This window comes from Triturus cristatus, chromosome 9, assembly GCF_964204655.1.
Source record: "Triturus cristatus chromosome 9, aTriCri1.1, whole genome shotgun sequence".
NCBI lineage: Eukaryota > Metazoa > Chordata > Amphibia > Caudata > Salamandridae > Triturus > Triturus cristatus.
This window is the reverse complement of record NC_140592.1, coordinates 355,618,672-355,636,658: the sequence shown is the minus strand read 5'-3', so window position 1 is coordinate 355,636,658 and position 17,987 is coordinate 355,618,672. Positions and strand designations below refer to the sequence as shown.

The window sequence follows — 17,987 nt, the reverse complement described above, 5'->3', positions numbered from 1 at the left end:
GCGGTCCGCTTTGTTTGTTTGCATGACGCATCCCAGGTACTTTGTGTGAAAAGTGTCGCATCTGCAATTTGTTTTGAACTGAACTATTTCTACCATCTGAAAGTCATATTTTCATTACTATATTGTGAATTTTTGTTGTTTGGTCTTGTTTTGTTTTGGATAAAGATTACTTATTTTTCTAAACTGGTGTGGTGTCCATTTGTTGTGTTTTCACTGTATTACTGTATGTGCTCACAAAGGCTTTACACACTGCCTCTGAGATAAACCTGTCGGCTTGTGCCAAACTACCAAGGGAGTGAGCAGGGGTTATTTTAGAAGTGTAACCCCCTTACCCTGACTAGAGCAAGGGTTCCTATTTGAACAAAGTTACCTACCTCTTCCAACTAGAGACCCCCATTTCTAACAGACCAGTTATCACTTCCCATTTGGAAATAACATTGGAGTTGCCTCATTGCATTTTATAAGGTTATCTATGGGAGAGATGGGTCTTGCATTAGTGAAAAATGAATTTAATAGTTTTTCACTACCAGGACATGTCAAGTTTAAAAGTACATGCCCTGCTTTTTTAAATGCATTGCACCCTGCCCTCTGCTCTGTCCATGGCTTACCCTAGGGATGATTTATATGTATTTAAAAGGAAGGTTTGGGCCTAGCAAATGGTTTATTTCGCCAGGTCAAAATGCAGTTTAATCTGTGTGGTATCCTCCTTTTAAAGGTGGCAGTATGGTAAGGAAGAAAAAATAAGTTGTATCTCTGCTCCACCAGACTCGGTGGCGGAAAGAAGTAGAACTTTTTTTTATACAACCCTCACCCACTCTGGTTATGGCATGCTTCATCATCAGGTTTACCCTTACTCCCAAAGGTCGGTATGGGCTCGACTGTATGCCAGGGAGCCCTTTGAAGAGTTTTTTGTGTTTGTAAGGGTGTTATTTACTATTAGACAAACTTCCTCATCCACCCAAAGGTATCCCTTTATTAGGGGGGGGATGGGAAGAACAAATCTGTAAATAAACAAGTCAAACAGGGTGTTGTGGTCCTATGATCCTAGTGTAAAAACGCCAAAAGGCTTCTGTCCTACACTATTGGCCAAACATAGGTCTTGGCCATTCCTCAGGGCAGAGAAAGTGAAGTAGTTCCCCCAGTGGCTCACCACTCTAAAGGTTTTACATGTAATGCATAGCATGCAATGGTAAGCTTTTGCATGCAAGTAAGAAGTGGTATCCTCCTCTTAAAGGTGGCAATATAGTAAGGAAGTTACACCTCTGCTCCCTCACACTCAGTGGCAGGAAAAAGGAAAACCCTTTTTGTACAACCTTCACCCACTCTGGTAATGGCATGCTTCATCAGGTGTATGCCAACTCCTAAAGGTCAGGGTAGGCTAGACCATATTCCAGTGAGCTCTTTTAAGAGTTTTGCATTTTTTTGGGGGGGGGTTATTTACTATTAGATAAAATTCCTCATCCACTCCAAGGTATCCCTTTATTAGTGGGGGTTGGGATGAGATGGGAAGAATAACACTGAAAATACACTGGGCAAACAGGATGTTGTGGTCCTATGATCCTAGTGTAAAAACGCCTACATGTTTCTGCCCTACACTATTGGTCTAACATAGGTCTTGGGCATTCCTCAGGGCAGAGAAAGTGAAGTGGTTTACCCAGTGGCGCACCACTGTGAAGATTTTACAATTAATGAATAGCTTGCAAAGGTAAGCTTTTGCATGCTAGTAAAAAGTGGTGTACTTGCCGTTTTGGAAGTACTTGTGAAAATAAAGAAGTAATACCAGTTGTTGCGTAGGAGGGCCTTTAGCCATCGCTCTGCTCATTTTCAAGCACACACTCGTGCTTGTGGCGGCATCCATCTTGCGGGAGTGAGCAGGGGCGAGCCACGAGTGCAGTGCTTGAAAATGAGCAGACTGCGCACGCACACACCAACCCCGGGCTCACCTCCTGCTCCCCCTCTCTCTCACGCAGATAAGCAGAACAAAAGCGTTTCTAAAACAGAGCTGTTTTTTCAATGCTCATGTCTGCCTCTGAATCCAACCTTGGTTTGCATTGTATATTTTATTAATTTTTCCACATCAGAAACATGTCAAAGGTTTCGCTGTTGTTTCACCAAATCTTTTTATTTCATTACCGACAGAAGGTTCATAACTTGAACACACTTCAGTTTAATTCTGTAGGGACTCTGCTGTTCCATGAAATCTCCTAAATTCCGAGTTTTGTGACTGCATGTATTTAACGTCTTGTCTTGTGACAGATGACATTGACATAGACTCCATGTGGTGTAAATTAAGTTAATTCAGGCTGCTGACTGGCACACGCGGGAAGCTGAGAAATACAGCCAGGTTTCACAAGACAAGTCAGTACACAAGATTTCACCGAGCGCGCACGCACCTGAACAAACTGGGCGTCTAGATAAAATGAGCTTAAACTGACTTAACACCGGAGGCAAACTTGTTTCTTTTCTTTGTGAGCCACTCTCACTGCAGGTACAACGTGTTTTTTTTTTTTTTAAAGGAGCACCACCACAATCACATCCACCACGTCCACCGCGTCCACCGCCACCATGTCCACCACCACCACCATGTCCACCACCACGTCCACCACCACCACTACACTACCATGTCCACCAACACGTCCACCACCACCATGCCTACCACGTCCACCACTTGCACCATATCCACCACCACCACCATGTCCACCATATCCACCACATCCACCACCACCACCACGTCCACCACCACTACACCAGCACGTCCACCACCACCATGTCCACCACCACCATGTACACCACCACGTCTACCACCACATCCACCACCACCACAACCATGTCCACCACCACCATGTCTACCACGTCCACCACCACGTCCACCACCACTACACTACCATGTCCACCACCACCATGTCTACCACATCCAACACCACCTCCACATCCACCACCACGTCCACCACATCCACCACCACCATGTCCACCACCACCACCACGTCCACCACCACCACCATGCCTACCACGTCCACCACCACCATGCCTACCACGTCCACCACCACTTGCACCATATCCACCACCACCACCATGTCCACCACATCCACCACCACCACCACCATGTCCACCACCATGTCCACCACCACCAGGTCCACCACCACGTCTACCACCACATCCATCACCACCGCCACAACCATGTCCACCACCACCATGTCTACCACGTCCACCACCACCACCACGTCCACCACCACTACACTACCATGTCCACCACCACATCCACCACCACCACCATATCTACCTCGTCCAACACCACCACCACCACCACCACCACGTCCACCACCACCACCACATCCACCACCACATCCACCACCATGTCCACCACCATGTCCACCACCATGTCCACCACCATGTCCACAACCATGTCCACCACCACCACCACCACCACGTCCGCCACGTCCACCACCACCATGTCTACCACATCCACCACCATGTCCACCACCACCACCACGTCCACCACCACCATGTCTACCACATCCACCACCATGTCCACCACCACCACCACGTCCACCACCACCATGTATACCACGTCCACCACCACGTCCACCACCACGTCCACCACCACGTCCACCACATCCTCCACCACCACAATGTCCACCACCACCACAATGTCCACCACCACCACCATGTCCACCACCACCACCATGTCCACCACCACCACCATGTCCACCACCGCCACCATGTCCACCACCACCACCATGTCCACCACCACCATGTCCACCACCATGTCCACCACCACCACAACCATGTCCATGACCACGTCCACCACCACTACGTCCTCCACCACTACGTCCTCCACCACTACGTCCTCCACCACTACGTCCTCCACCACTACGTCCTCCACCACTACGTCCTCCACCACTACGTCCTCCACCACTACGTCCTCCACCACTACGTCCTCCACCACTACGTCCTCCTCCACCACGTCCACCACCACCACGTCCACCACCACCACCACCACGTCCACCACCACCACGTCCACCACCACCATGTCCACCACCACCATGTCCACCACCACCACCACGTCCACCACCACGTCCACCACGTCCACCACCACCACCACGTCCACCACCACCACCACGCCCACCACCACCACCACCACGCCCACCACCACGCCCACCACCACCACCACGCCCACCACCACCACCACGCCCACCACCACCACCACGCCCACCACCACCACCACGCCCACCACCACGCCCACCACCACCACCACGCCCACCACCACCACCACGCCCACCACCACCACCACGTCCATCACCACCACCACGTCCATCACCACCACCATGTCCATCACCACCACCATGTCCATCACCACCACCATGTCCATCACCACCACCATGTCCATCACCACCACCATGTCCATCACCACCACCATGTCCATCACCACCACCATGTCCATCACCACCACCATGTCCATCACCACCACCATGTCCATCACCACCACCATGTCCATCACCACCACCATGTCCATCACCACCACCATGTCCACCACCACCACCGCGTCCACCACCACCGCGTCCACCACCTCCATGTCCACCACCACCACCTCCATGTCCACCACCACCACCTCCATGTCCACCACCACCACCTCCATGTCCACCACCACCACCTCCACCACGTCCACCACCACGTCCACCACCACGTCCACCACCACGTCCACCACCACGTCCACCACCACGTCCACCACCACCACGTCCACCACCACCACGTCCACCACCACCACGTCCACCACCACCACGTCCACCACCACCACGTCCACCACCACCACGTCCACCACCACCACGTCCACCACCACCACGTCCACCACCACCACGTCCACCACCACCACGTCCACCACCACCACGTCCACCACCACCACGTCCACCACCACCACGTCCACCACCACCACGTCCACCACCACCACGTCCACCACCACCACGTCCACCACCACCACGTCCACCACCACCACGTCCACCACCACCACGTCCACCACCACCACGTCCACGTCCACCACGTCCACCACCACGTCCTCCACCACCACCACGTCCACCACCACCACCACGTCCACCACCACGTCCTCCACCACCACCACGTCCACCACCACGTCGTCCACCACCACCACGTCCACCACCACCACCACGTCCACCACCACGACCAAACATGACAGGTAAAGTGTCACTGGAGGGCAGGGATAATAGGAGTGTCCACCCCGGCTGTACATGGGACATTTAAGGATGCATTGGGTGCAAGAAGACGGGAATAGGGGCTAGAAGTATTACACCAGACCCAAGATACATTTTGAAGAGGCGCAATGTCACAGGTGCTCCTGTAAAAGCACTCGCAGCCTCTCTACCTCATAGTGGCATACCTGCACGAGCCACTCACTCAAAACAAGCATTGGCATAGCCAATAGGTCTTGCCTTTGGGACCTTATAAGTGTTTAGCCATGCAAAACTTGATGTTGTTGCAACAAGAATATTGTGCTGGATAACTAAACACTTATAAGGTCCCACAGGAGAGACCTATTGGCTATGCCAATGCTTGTTTTTAGAGATTATCTGTATAGCATATATTGGATTTGTAGGCATGCTTATAACCTTTTATCTGAACGATGTTGTAGACTGCGAACATAGACATTTGTTGCGCTTCTAAACTTTAGGTGTCACATTTTTGTATTAACATCGTTTTTTATGTTCTGCGCTTGTGTTGCTAATATGGTGACAGCAGGTCCTGAGCTCGGTGCTGCTAATCATGTCTGAATTTCATACTGCTCTCTGTTTTCGGTACGCCAAGTGTACAGTGAAATCATTGTGAAAAACAGTAATTCCTGTGAAGTAAAACCCAACAAATTGACAAAAGGCTGGATGGCCATGACATGCAAATTTAGATAAAAGCACGGACTGCGTGCTATATGATCAGAAAACACTAGCTACATTTTGACAATATAACATGCACTCAGTGCTTTTATCTAAACTGGTCAGGTGTTGAATCAGAGAGGCTTTGTAAAAGTCAGGCAAGCTATATGAAGGCAACCCAGTCTTTTTTGGGAAGCTTCAGTGGTGTAACAATAGCCCCTACTGCCCCTGTGGTGCTGGCGGAAGCCCTGAGATCCAGGGGGCCCTCTCCGGCACTGTGCATGGGTTGTCCTGAGCTCCTGATTAAGTCTGGAGCATAGCGGACCCCTCCATGTATTTAGCACGATGCCCCCTCAAGTTTTGTTACACCACTGGGAAGCTTGTGTACAGATTCCCATGCCTCAGAGAAGTGGTCCTTTTTTTTGGCAACTGTAAACCAGCGTTACAGCCACGGTTTTGGCTACTTGAAGTGTATTTAAAAGTGTGCTTCAAATTCCTGTGTACAAGGACTAGATACATCCAACAACTGACTCCTGACCCGAATACCAGACCATCATGATGGTGAAAAAGAAGAGGAGTGACCTTCTCTTTTAAAGATTGAAGCTGGAAAAGGCAGCATTATACCATCACACTGATTAATGTTATTTCAAAGTAATATTGGCAAACAAATTGATACCCTGATGTTCTACGTTTTTGTTGGAGGACCATACAGGACAATTTGGGGTGGTAAGAATAGATTTCCCAAGATCCTCAGTCTATTTTTGCACCTTGTCTTGATTAACTCCTCAGATTTTCTATTTGGTCATCGAATTGCAGTAAAAGTTCACTCAACAGAGTTGTGCAGTGCAAGTGCCTTTGTTAAGCCATTTAAACGAGTCTTCTTTTGAAACGGAACCTAAAAACCAAAAGATATCTCAAAACGCCAATCTTGGTCAATCTTGCCTTATGTTTCAATCAAAATGGCACTCTGCTTCCTTAATACTTAATTGAGCCAGTCATTCCGATAGGAGAGGTGTCCTTAATACACCCACAGAAGTCACAATTAACTATGGATTTTTAGCTAATCTGGTTATCTCCCTTCCTCAGATCTGGTTTTCCTTGTTTTCTGGAATTTTTCAAATATTAAGGATGCTTGGAATAAATCTATTCTGAATTCACATTCGATTATCCTTCAGCCTGCAATTGCAATTAGGTAAACACTATTCTTAATGTATGAAACTCCAAGAGTTGCATTTAGTAACTCCTAGGGGGTTGCAAATCGACCTACCTCAATAATAATAATGAGGTAGGTCACAATTTGCGACCCCCTAGGAATCACTAAAATCACGGGGATGGTGGCCTGCTAGGGTCAGCAGACCACCATGTCCGTGATTGCTTTTCAATAAAGCAATAATTAGAAAAAAAAAAACTGCAGCCCATTTTTCTTAAAAGTAAACTGGATGCGTTTAAAAGAAAAATATAAAAAGTTTATTTTTTATTTTTTAAAAGCAGCTAACAGTCCATGGGACCACTCTTTGCTCTTAAAAAATGTTTTTGTCACTATTTCCAATGGGGAAGGCGTTCATTGGGGACCCCTTCCCATTTGGAAATGGGTTACTACCTACTTGAAGTAGGTGGTAAAATGTGAATGTTTTGCATCCACATTCACAGTCAAAAAACATTCATACATACCGCTGTGATTCGGTATCTGGAAAGGCCACCCTAAACATGCTCCTTCCAAATGTACCAGATTACCGAATCGCAAAATAGGGTTTGATACATCAGAAGCGCTGTGCTTGTAAACGGGCTGATGCTACAAATCGACCTGTTTTTTAACGCAAAAAGAAGTTCTTACATTTGGCACTTTATCTCCACTTCTACTCTTTTAACGTTCCTCAGAATCAACCATGTGGATTTATTCAGACTATAAGAATCCTAAGTACAGAATGCTCTCCTAATCTGAAAGACACTTTGTTCTGTAGTGTTACATTTATCCTCTAGTGCATAGCATATCATGACATAAAATGGAGACCATTGTAGGTCCTAATATGATGTGAAGTTCATTTTAGGAGTCATGATTTAATTCTGTCGACTCAAAACTGGGCAACTGGAGGACCAGACGTTCCATCTCTGTTAACAAATAATCTTGAGCATTTTCTGTGAACTTTCTTAAGTCATTCATCAGTTTTGCAATAATCATGGCATATCAGAAAGTGATTCACTTCACCCTAACAGGAATTTGCACTCAAATAGGTAGTTTACAAATTCTGTAGGTGACCCACCTAGGCAGTGCGATTGTTGATGGGCTTTGAGGTTACTTTGCTCCCATTGAGATGCTCCAAATCAGGGCAAAGTTCAATTAGTTTCCTAACTCATGTATGCATTGGATGACCAGGGTAAAAAGCATATGCTGTAACCATTTTGGTTTTAAGCTTTTCCCTTGTTAATCCAGGGGGATATCCTTTTATTTATAGACACCTTTCATTCCATGTCCTCTCAAATGTCAGTGAATAAATTCTCATCAGGATTCAATGGGGAATTTGTTTAGTCAGTTTAAGGCTTGCTGTTTTTTGTCTCCAGTATGATCACTTTTCTCTTGCCCATCGAAGCCACAATACTTGGGTATATCTTAGGATATTATCAAAATTGTGTTTTATGTAACAAGACCAGGCTTAGTAAGTCTAGCCAAGACTACGATTATTCATTGATTAGTGGATGTGGACTTTCTCCTCTTATGTCCAGCTCTCTGCATAGAATCCGCTTTCAATATTATTGGAAATGGGCCTAGTCAAGGCCAGTGGCACATACACATTCTACAGTCTTCCTCTACTTCAAACAAATGCATGAGCTTTGCATGCCTAACCTCTCTTTCAATTTTTTGTTTGTTTATATGAATTCACTCAAAGCAAAGTTTAGGTTTTAGAGACTTTGTCCTTCAAGGCCTGTTGACTTTACAAGTTCTCTACCTGTAAATCTAGCTGGTAGCACAGAGGCAGGTCTGCAAAGAGATGGAGTCTTCTAGGTACCAGGTCAGATCTCTGTTTCCGACTCTTCTAAGGCCAGAAGGAAGACAACATTGGAGGGCATTCCCTCTATTGCTCTGAGGATGTGACAGAAGTGAACTAACATTGGTGTTATTATTCTGGAGTGCACCCAGGACGTTAGTGCATCCTGCTCTCACCTCATCACCTGCTCAGTAAATTGAGGGCTGAGTTCACTGCCTGATGAGAAAAGTACAGATACAATGCAATTACCAATGAGGGCGATTTTCCACAAGAATAAAGGATTTGGGTAGAATGAATGCTCTGGTGAGAACTCAGCAAAAACCAAAGGAAATGATGGACGGAGTGTTGAACACTGCAAGCACTCACCCCCAGTCAACTGATCTGGGTTTAATCCATCACCGTTCTTTAGCCCACTCTGCCCCCCCAGTTCAGACATGGCCATATGCAAATCAGTCTGACCCTGTGCCTCATGGGAACAGTCCAGCCCGAACTGCCAAGCCATGTCTTCCCAGGACCGGAAACAAGCTTCCTAGGACCGGTTTCTGGCATTTCAGCCGTCTTCAGTCAGGCTTGCTTGAATCCAGTGGCAAAGTGAGCTAGGGACTCACGTCTGAGCATACCCTGACAACTTATGGCAAACAAAGCAATACCAAAGGAAATGATGGACGGAGTGTTGAACACTGCAAGCACTCGCCCCCAGTCAACTGATCTGGGTTTAATCCATCACCGTTCTTTAGCCCACCCTGCCACCCCAGTTCAGACAGAACTCAAGCAGCTTTAGCTGCCCGTGGTCTTTCAAGTAAAGTAATGTTGTTGTCATTGCATTGTCACTGCTCTGTAACATAGTTAGCCACTAAGTGTGATCTGTTTAATGTTTGCCTGTGTTTTGCATTAATTGTAGTTTGCCTGGGTGTGCTCACAGCAGGCACCCCTAATTTGGCAGGTTGAGTCAGTGCCATGAATTAATAATTCTGCAGTCCATAGTTGAATCTCACGGCCCAATTTTTTATTCTGGTTGAGGGCCTCTTGTCCCGCCAGGTTGACAGAGTAAATCACTCCATCACTCTGACGGAGGTGCCGCCTGCTAGATTTATAAATGACCGCCAGCTTGGCAGTCATTTATAAACACTGGCAGGAAATGCCATCATGGCAGTTACTGTCAAAGGTTTTCACTGTTTGGTGCAGGGCTCCATCAACATGACAGAGACTGGCACCAAACAGTTGTCCCTTTCAGTTTTAAAAAGAAAATCCTAAAGTGGGATTTTGTTAATGAAAATTAAAAAGATAACTCCTCCTCGCCAGTGGAGGGTTCAACCGTGGCAAGGGGAGCATTATTTATTTTGTACTGTCCTTTATTACCAGGATTTGCCTGGCATTGACAAACAGTAAAAAAAAAAAACAGCTATATGTCCTCCCATCTTAATTGGACAGGCAGACATATAGTCAATGCTCCGATGGCCCTAACTCCATCGCGAAGTTTGGCCACGGCAGAGAAGGAGTAGTCTCCGCTGTTGCCAAATCTGTGGTCCAACCACATATAAATCAGGACCACTATTTTGGCAAGGAGTGAACTCCCATCTGCATTGCAGGGGAGTTCCCTCTGCTCCAACATAGAAACCGGACTCTTAGTTATGATTGAGTAGAGACACTGCCGGTCACCGCTTTTAGGACTTATATGACATTTTTAGCAGTGCAACAGCCATGTGTCAATTTGCAAGTCATATCCAGCTGTCTGAGGGTGGGGATAGACTCTCATATCTGTGCAATCGACTGTGCATGCGCCCAATATTGGGATGTAACAGCAAAAAGGGCTGACCACAGTATCACTCTATTGTACTTACATCGATATAGTGCTTGCTGCTTTTCACATGTCAACTGGAACCATGTCTGGTCATGCTCGGCACTTCATTAAGAGTTTTTTCACAGTGGGGAATAGCAATGTCTCCTTACAGGAACCAAAAAGAGCAATGTATTCCAGCGAATTCTGCCCTCTCAGGGACCAAATTCAATTTTTGTAGAAACCATTGGTTGCAATCTTCTGATCACACCTTCTTGAGTGTATTCTTTTGTTGTTTACCATGCGGGCAGCGGCAGTGAGCCACAGCTGTTTATCTCAGATGCTTATTTCACGTACCTACTATACCAATAGCCTCCTCTCAAAGTTTTGCCATCTGTGCTCCTTTTCAACTCTCCGGCACGTACTCTCACAGCCTCACCTCCTTTCCCCTTGTCTCACTGCCATTGTACATCTGCTGTTCCTTCATCTGTGATATTGTCCATTCATCCAAACCATGGCGCCTCTTCTCTAGGTTCCTAGAATCAGGTGCCTGGTCTTGTTTCTGACCACTGCTGAACTCAGCCTCCCTTTGTCCATGCATGTGCTCTTTGCAGTGTACTTTACCCGCTGGCACCTCATCAGATATTTTGTTTTATAATTTAGCATGGAAGGGGGCGAGTTGTTCTCACGAATCCAGCACCGTGGAGATGCCGCTTTCACCGAACGAGGTAATGTATGCCATGTAAAAGTAGTGGACATATTTTAGGAGGGATCAGTCTCAGAGCGTGAGTGGTTATTTAGGGAGAAAGTGCTGCCATAATGGCTACAGTGACTGATCTCTAGGGCCAGAGTGGTAATTTGTGGAGAATGTGATTGCATAGTGCATACAGTGTCTTATCTACAGGGTGGATTAGTAATTTAAGGAAGCAGTGGTGTTATAATGGATAGAGTGTCGCTGGGCTCCAGGGTGGAGAGGTATTTAGGAAGGAAGTGGTGTCATAGTGCATAGAGTGGCTGAACTCACGTGTGGAGTGGTAGGTTAGTGAGGAAGTGATGTCATAGTGGATAGAGTATCTGATCTCCCGGGTAGTGTCGTAATTTAGGGTGGAAGTGGTGTTACACTGCACAGAGTTCCTGGTCTCCAGGAAAGGATGTTAATTTAGGGTAGAAGTAGTGTCGTAATGCATAGAGTGGCTGGTCCCCAAGGTGGAGTGGTAAGCAAGGGAGGAAGTAGTGTCTTAGTGGATAGAGTGGCTAGTCTATAAAGCTATATACGTGGTGTCAAGTGGCTGGCCTACATGGTAGAGTGGTTTTCAGGGTGGAAGTGGTGTCACTTTGCATTGAATGGCTACTCTCTAGATTAAAGGAATGACTTGCAGAGGAAGCAATGTCATATTGTGTAGATTACCTGGTCTCCAGGAAGGAGTGGTAATTTAGAGAGAAATCAGTGTTATTAGTGGATAGGTAGGAAACCTTCAAAGCCCAGTGGTAGTTTTTTAGGAGACAATGAGGTAAGACTGGGAATAGAGGGTGAATCATTGGGGGTTTAAAGCAGAAGTGGGTGGGGGTGATCAGTGCCGGGGGTAGGGGAGGCTGTTGCTTTGGCACAGAGTTATCACTGGAGTGGGGCAATGGTGGTGGAGATCGAGGGGGTACGTTTTGAAATTGCAGCATTGGGGTTGATTTAGAACTGATTGTTGTGTTTCAGAGGCGTCCGAGATCATGAAAGACATTGGCTCAGCCATACAACACCTGCATGCAATGAACATTGCCCACCGAGATGTCAAAGTAAGTGGGTATGCTGTTGATCAAGAATGACCAAGTTTGATAACCTTTGATTTTTTTTTTTTTATGTGTTGAACGACAAACGGCCATTGGAGTGGCAGACAGGCTGCACTTGAAGGGGCTGATTAACAGAAGTAATCTGAGACAAAATCCTAAACTTACTACTTTTGGTATTCACAGAAGGTATTTAGTAGTAAAGTTAGGATTCCTAACTTTACTACTACTAAACTGAGACAAAATCCTAACTTTATGACTTTCGGTATTCGCAAAAAGGGATTTAGAAGTCGTAAAGTTAGGATTTTGTCTCAGTTTAGTAGTAGTAAAGTTAGGAATACTAACTTTACTACTACTAAATGCCTTCTGTGAATACCACAAGTAGTAAGTTTAGGATTTTGTCTCAGATTACTTTTGTGAATCAGGCCCTCAGATATAAGGCTCTTTATTCAATGTATTCTGCCTTTGCCTAAATGAAACTTGCTCCCACCCTTCACTCTGCATAGAAAGGCCAGCATGTTCAGCAATCTTTCAAATCTTTATTTTGGCTACAAGCCATAAAAGTACAAAAAGAGATCATGTAAAATAAAAACACTAGAATCATACAAGCATATACCATAAAAACAATAAAACTTATTTACAACGCCAGTATTTCCAAAGCATCACTTACTGAACAGAGGGGCTTATTTACTAGCGCCTTGCGCCACTTTTGCGTAATTTTTAACATGGGAAAAGTGACGTAAGGGTGGCACAAGGGGCTTGTAAAGAAGCCCCAAAGTTTTTTTTAAATAAGAAAGTGTGCCATTAAAATAAGGCTTCAAGTGTGTGTTGGCCTCTTCCATTAGTTGTGATTTCAAAATTAATCGAGGATTCTCAACCATTCTTTACTCCATTCCTTAAAGTTATAGCAGAAATGCTGTGGCATGGTTTCCTAATAGCATATATGTTTGTGCTGCCACATCTAACGCCTGCCTCGGAACCCAGCTAGCTATCCGTGTCCTGACCACAGAGAGTTAATAAAAGGTACTTACTCAAGTGTAGGAGTAGTCGCACTTACACTAATGCACGCACTGAATCGCTACCATCAAGTAGGTACACGCCTCCTAGTTGCTGTGTTCTCTCATACAGTTTGTATCTGCGTTATCATAACAAACAGTCCTGCAGATTGCCAGCTCGCAAGTACTTTCCCAGTCTTCCGGCAGTTGTACCCTCCAGCTATTAAGCAGTGGTTTGGCTTCTGAAATAAATTAAGATTTGGCTAATCTGGCGCAGTCGTTTCTTTCTTGTGGTTGGCCGTCCCGCCCTAAGCTCACATAAAAGACTAGGAAAGAAACGGCTCCGACTGTTCTGATCCTTTTACTTCTTAAAGCTTTAAATCTGGAATTTGATGTTCGACCCTTTCCGTGTAGCAATTACATTTCCAGACGGTTCGGTCTGTTTTTTTAATTTTTGAAATCCAATTTCTTCCCTTCTTCGTCATTGATTTCTGTTTGTGTTTAGCTACTTGAGCTGAGCCCTTTAGCAAAGTTTCCCCTACAATTGTTCCTACTCCCCGTTCAGTGATCCTGGGTCTCGCAGTGCCAGGGTTCCTCTTTCATCAGGGGAAGGAGAGGCCTCTATGGCCACTAAGTTGAGGGACCAAGGGATGTACTAAGGGCGCATTTCCAGAAAGTGGTTGCAATTTGCTCACCGTCTTTTTGTGAACAGACTTTGAATTTGTAAAGGGACCTATGTACTAATAGACCACGTTGCAAAATCACCATTTTCAGCAAGTTCGCAGACATGACATTTAAATTAATATTAATTATGCAGGTCACAATTGCCAACCTTCTGTTAACCACAAACACTGGTATGGAGGACTTCAAGAGACTACAGACCACCATCCCTGTTTGCATTTCTAAATAGAAATACTTTTTTTGCTCTTTAAGCAGCCCATTTTCCTTCAAGGAACTAGTGTGTCTTCGAAAATACATGTTTTTCATTTGGCAAAACCTCAAGGGCAGTGGCCGGTGGTCCCGTGGATCACTGCTTGCTCCTCTGAGTCTACGAACGCAAATCATAAAGGGAAAGAGGGCCCAAAGGGGCACTTTACCCTTTGTGAATCGGTTACCATTTCCTTTGAGGAGTAGGTGGAAAGCTCAGTGTCAGAGAATTGGAATGTTGAGATCTCCATGGGAGACAATGGAGTTTGTTGTGGCTAATTAAGGTGTGTGGAGGCCTTCTGCTCCAACATTCCAATATGGGTCTTTATGTGTCTGCCTAATTTAGAACATTCCAATTGTCAGTGGGTGGGATGTTCTAATAGCATTAAAGACCTTTTGTCTCGGGCTATACCATTTTTTAAGGCCTCTTCCTTGTTTCCGGCCCTTGCCTGTGGCTTTCTGAATAAAAGGACAGCGAAACTTGGTCTTCCTTTGGACAGATTGTATTGATTGTGAGGCTGTATGTGAAGGAGGCTTAAACCACTTTAGCCCAGGATGCACATAGTCTGGGTATGGTGTCTGGAGAAACATTTCAGTGTCTCTGCTTAGTTGAATTCTCATCTTGTGGTGTGTGTTTGTTTCGACATTTCTTTTTGTGCACACAGAGCAGGTTTTGATGCTCCTACAAAGGTAATTCCTTATGGATGAAAAAACACACCACATCTAATATTTACACATTCCATACGCATCAGAGGAGGCTTTCTACCTTTACCAATGTGTTGCTAAAGTTGGTGGGTGTCGTTTGCATGGGCACTCTCAGGAAAGCTTGTAATAATCTCTCGGGTATTGTCTTTTCTTTTAAGTGCACATTTGCAGTCTCTCTTCCTGTCCTTTACGTTCGATCTATCTGCACAGGAAAGCTTGCAGTCTTTCCTGTTTGCACACTACATAGAGAAGGTACTCTGTCTTATCATTGTGTGCCAGTGGCGGTTGGTGGCCCTCAACACTGGAGAGGCATTGAGGGGACCAAGAGCCAAACCCAGTGGGGGCCAAGAAGATTTAAAAAAATGTATAAATGTACTTACCCATGTTCTGCTCTCCTCTGTCTTTTTCTTTTTTCTTCTTCTTACTCAGCGCAATGGCACCTCGTGGAGCTTCAGGCAATCCTCTTCTGCAAATCCTGATGCTGCTCTCATGCTGCAGATGAGCAATCTGAGAGCAGTGCCAGGATTGGCTGGCGCAGACTGCCTCGATGCTCTAGCAGGCACAGGAAGCATGTGCCTGCTCTCCACCCAGCTGACTGAGACAGCTAGGTGGAGAGGTTTACACTGCGCATGTCAGGCTGGCCGTCACTAGACAGCCGGCCAAAGGGACTTGCGCAGTGTAAACTGGTGGAGTGAGCACCAATCTTCTGCTGCCAGTCAGCAGCAGCCCCGCCCCCAAACACTGCTTGGGCTGGGAGCAGTGAAAAATAAAACAGTAATTCATTGTATTAACATTTTATTTTTCATTTTTGCTGCACTGGCAGTATGAGGGTGACACTCCTCTGCGCATACATAAGTTTGAAGTGCCGTGTCGTTTCGGTCATATAAGCATTTTGCTGTATTTACTGTGTTCTTAGCTCACTGTCTGCCTTCAGCACTACATTCAGGATAATATGACAAAACTCTCTCTTTGCACTGGAACTGAATGTTTATATTTTTATTCCTTTCTCAGCCAGAGAACCTGCTCTATACATCCCGGGACAGCAATGCTGAGCTCAAAATCACCGACTTCGGCTTTGCTAAGGAGACCACCATGCACAACACGCTACAGACTCCATGCTACACGCCCTACTATGTGGGTAGGTGCACCTGGAAGAGCCATTTATGTAATCCTCTGGAATCTCGTATATGCCAACTATATGCATGAGTGCACTTTATATTGCTTTACCCTATGTGTCACCCCCCACCCGATCACTACTGCATGTCCTGTTCCCTTTAAGTGTCCTCTAATCCGTGTTTTAAATCTGTGATCCAGACTTCATCATGTTCCTTACTAAATTCCTAAGGCCCCAACTCACACATTTTCTGAGCGTTCCTGCCCTCAGATCAGAAAAGGGTTCTGTCCTGCAGATACATTCACACATTCCTCAAGACTGTCTTCCAACTGTGTGAATTCTTCCTTGCTGTACAACCATCCCTGCTGACTCGGTGGTTTCCGGTGCTTTCATAACGCTTGAAATCACATCTCTTGTCAGAAAGCCATCCAAATCTTAGTAGGGTCTCTTCTTCCCCATAAACCATCAGCTTCCTTTAAGGTAATTTTAACACATTCCTGCTTCTGTTGTTTGCTTTATGGTGGTTTAGAACATTTGTGCTCTGCCTCAATATTGCTGCATGTGTTTTTTTTTTTTAAAGCAAAATATTTTTATGATAAGATTGTAGGGGGGTTGATGAGTAAAGAAGTGTTATGTTTTATAGCAGTGAATACCGTATTATTATTTGGGGTTTTCACGGGAAAATGACATGAATTAATAGCTCTGTAAATAGTGCATAGTTAGTTTTAACAATAGTTTAGGTGAGACATTTAGCAAACATGTCTGATTAAAAGTAATTATGTGAAGGCAAAATGAGTTAAGTATTGGTACCATTGGATTATGTTATTAATAATGTCATTAATGATGGTATTTAATATGTCATGAATATTGTAATATGTGAGGTAATAAGCAGTGAATGATAGGAGTGTAAGTTACGTTTAGTTCACTGAACCATAACTGGCAAATTTCAGTTTTTTTTTAGCTTTATTCTTCTAACCATAATTACCTTTTAATTGTTTATTTTCAGTGAATTTCAGAGGTGTTTATTTCAGTGATTTTCAGAGGTGCTTTTTAAACATGGTTTATGATATTATCAGCAAAGCCAATCATAACTTCACTTTAACCTTTTTTTGTCACTGAATTTCTAGGGTCTTTTGTTCATCACCTTCTGTTTACTGCTAATCTTCGCTGCATGGATGTCAGCTGTGTGTAGTATGAACGAGCCCCGTGCCCAGTCTGGTGTGGGTCGACAGTCCCTGCAGCACATGGCATCTAGCCATGTGAAGCAAGGGTGGACTACTCGGCATGACTTATGGCTAGAACCTTCGTACAACCCTTCAAGGTTCGCCAACCCCTGGAAACACAGCAGTGGGATTGGCCACAGGGCCTTGTTTGTCTTTGAACATATGTTGATGTGTTATATCCAAAGTGAATCCTAAATTTACTGTAACATTTGATTATATTTATTTTTTTGGTTAAAAAAAATAATCTTTTATCACATCCAAGAGTGTTGTTGGCCCAACCCTTGGCACAAATCTACATGAACTTTGGCAAATCTTTAGTAGATTTAGTTTCTGATCCTATGCCAAGTTTTATGCAGATCAATTGGGGCAGTAACTTGGACACCTTTTTACAGATCTGCACTAATTTTGGCAGACCCTTTTCATGTTTGGCTTACTCTTGAAATACTGAATTTCCACAATTTATAAGCAAATCAAAAATACATCTTTCCATCTGTCAAGATATCTCGAAGATGTAAGCTCTTCGTGTTTCGACAAACACTTTTTAAAGGCTAATTTTCAACAACTACTGAATGGATTGGCACCAAGCCAATCAAAGATACTTCTCGAG

The 17,987-nt window shown here is 45.2% G+C and overlaps 1 protein-coding gene across 2 annotated transcripts in view; it reads left to right on the top strand.

The window, feature by feature from the left end:
• MAPKAPK3 (MAPK activated protein kinase 3) overlaps positions 1-17,987 on the top strand; it is a 316,126-nt gene that overhangs the window by 183,029 nt on the left and 115,110 nt on the right. For both annotated transcript variants that reach the window (XM_085625130.1, XM_085625131.1), the window contains 3 exons: positions 11,301-11,365; positions 12,346-12,425; positions 16,055-16,181. In XM_085625130.1, the coding sequence (XP_085481256.1) occupies positions 11,301-11,365; positions 12,346-12,425; positions 16,055-16,181 (272 nt within the window). The remainder of the gene's footprint in view (positions 1-11,300; positions 11,366-12,345; positions 12,426-16,054; positions 16,182-17,987) is intronic.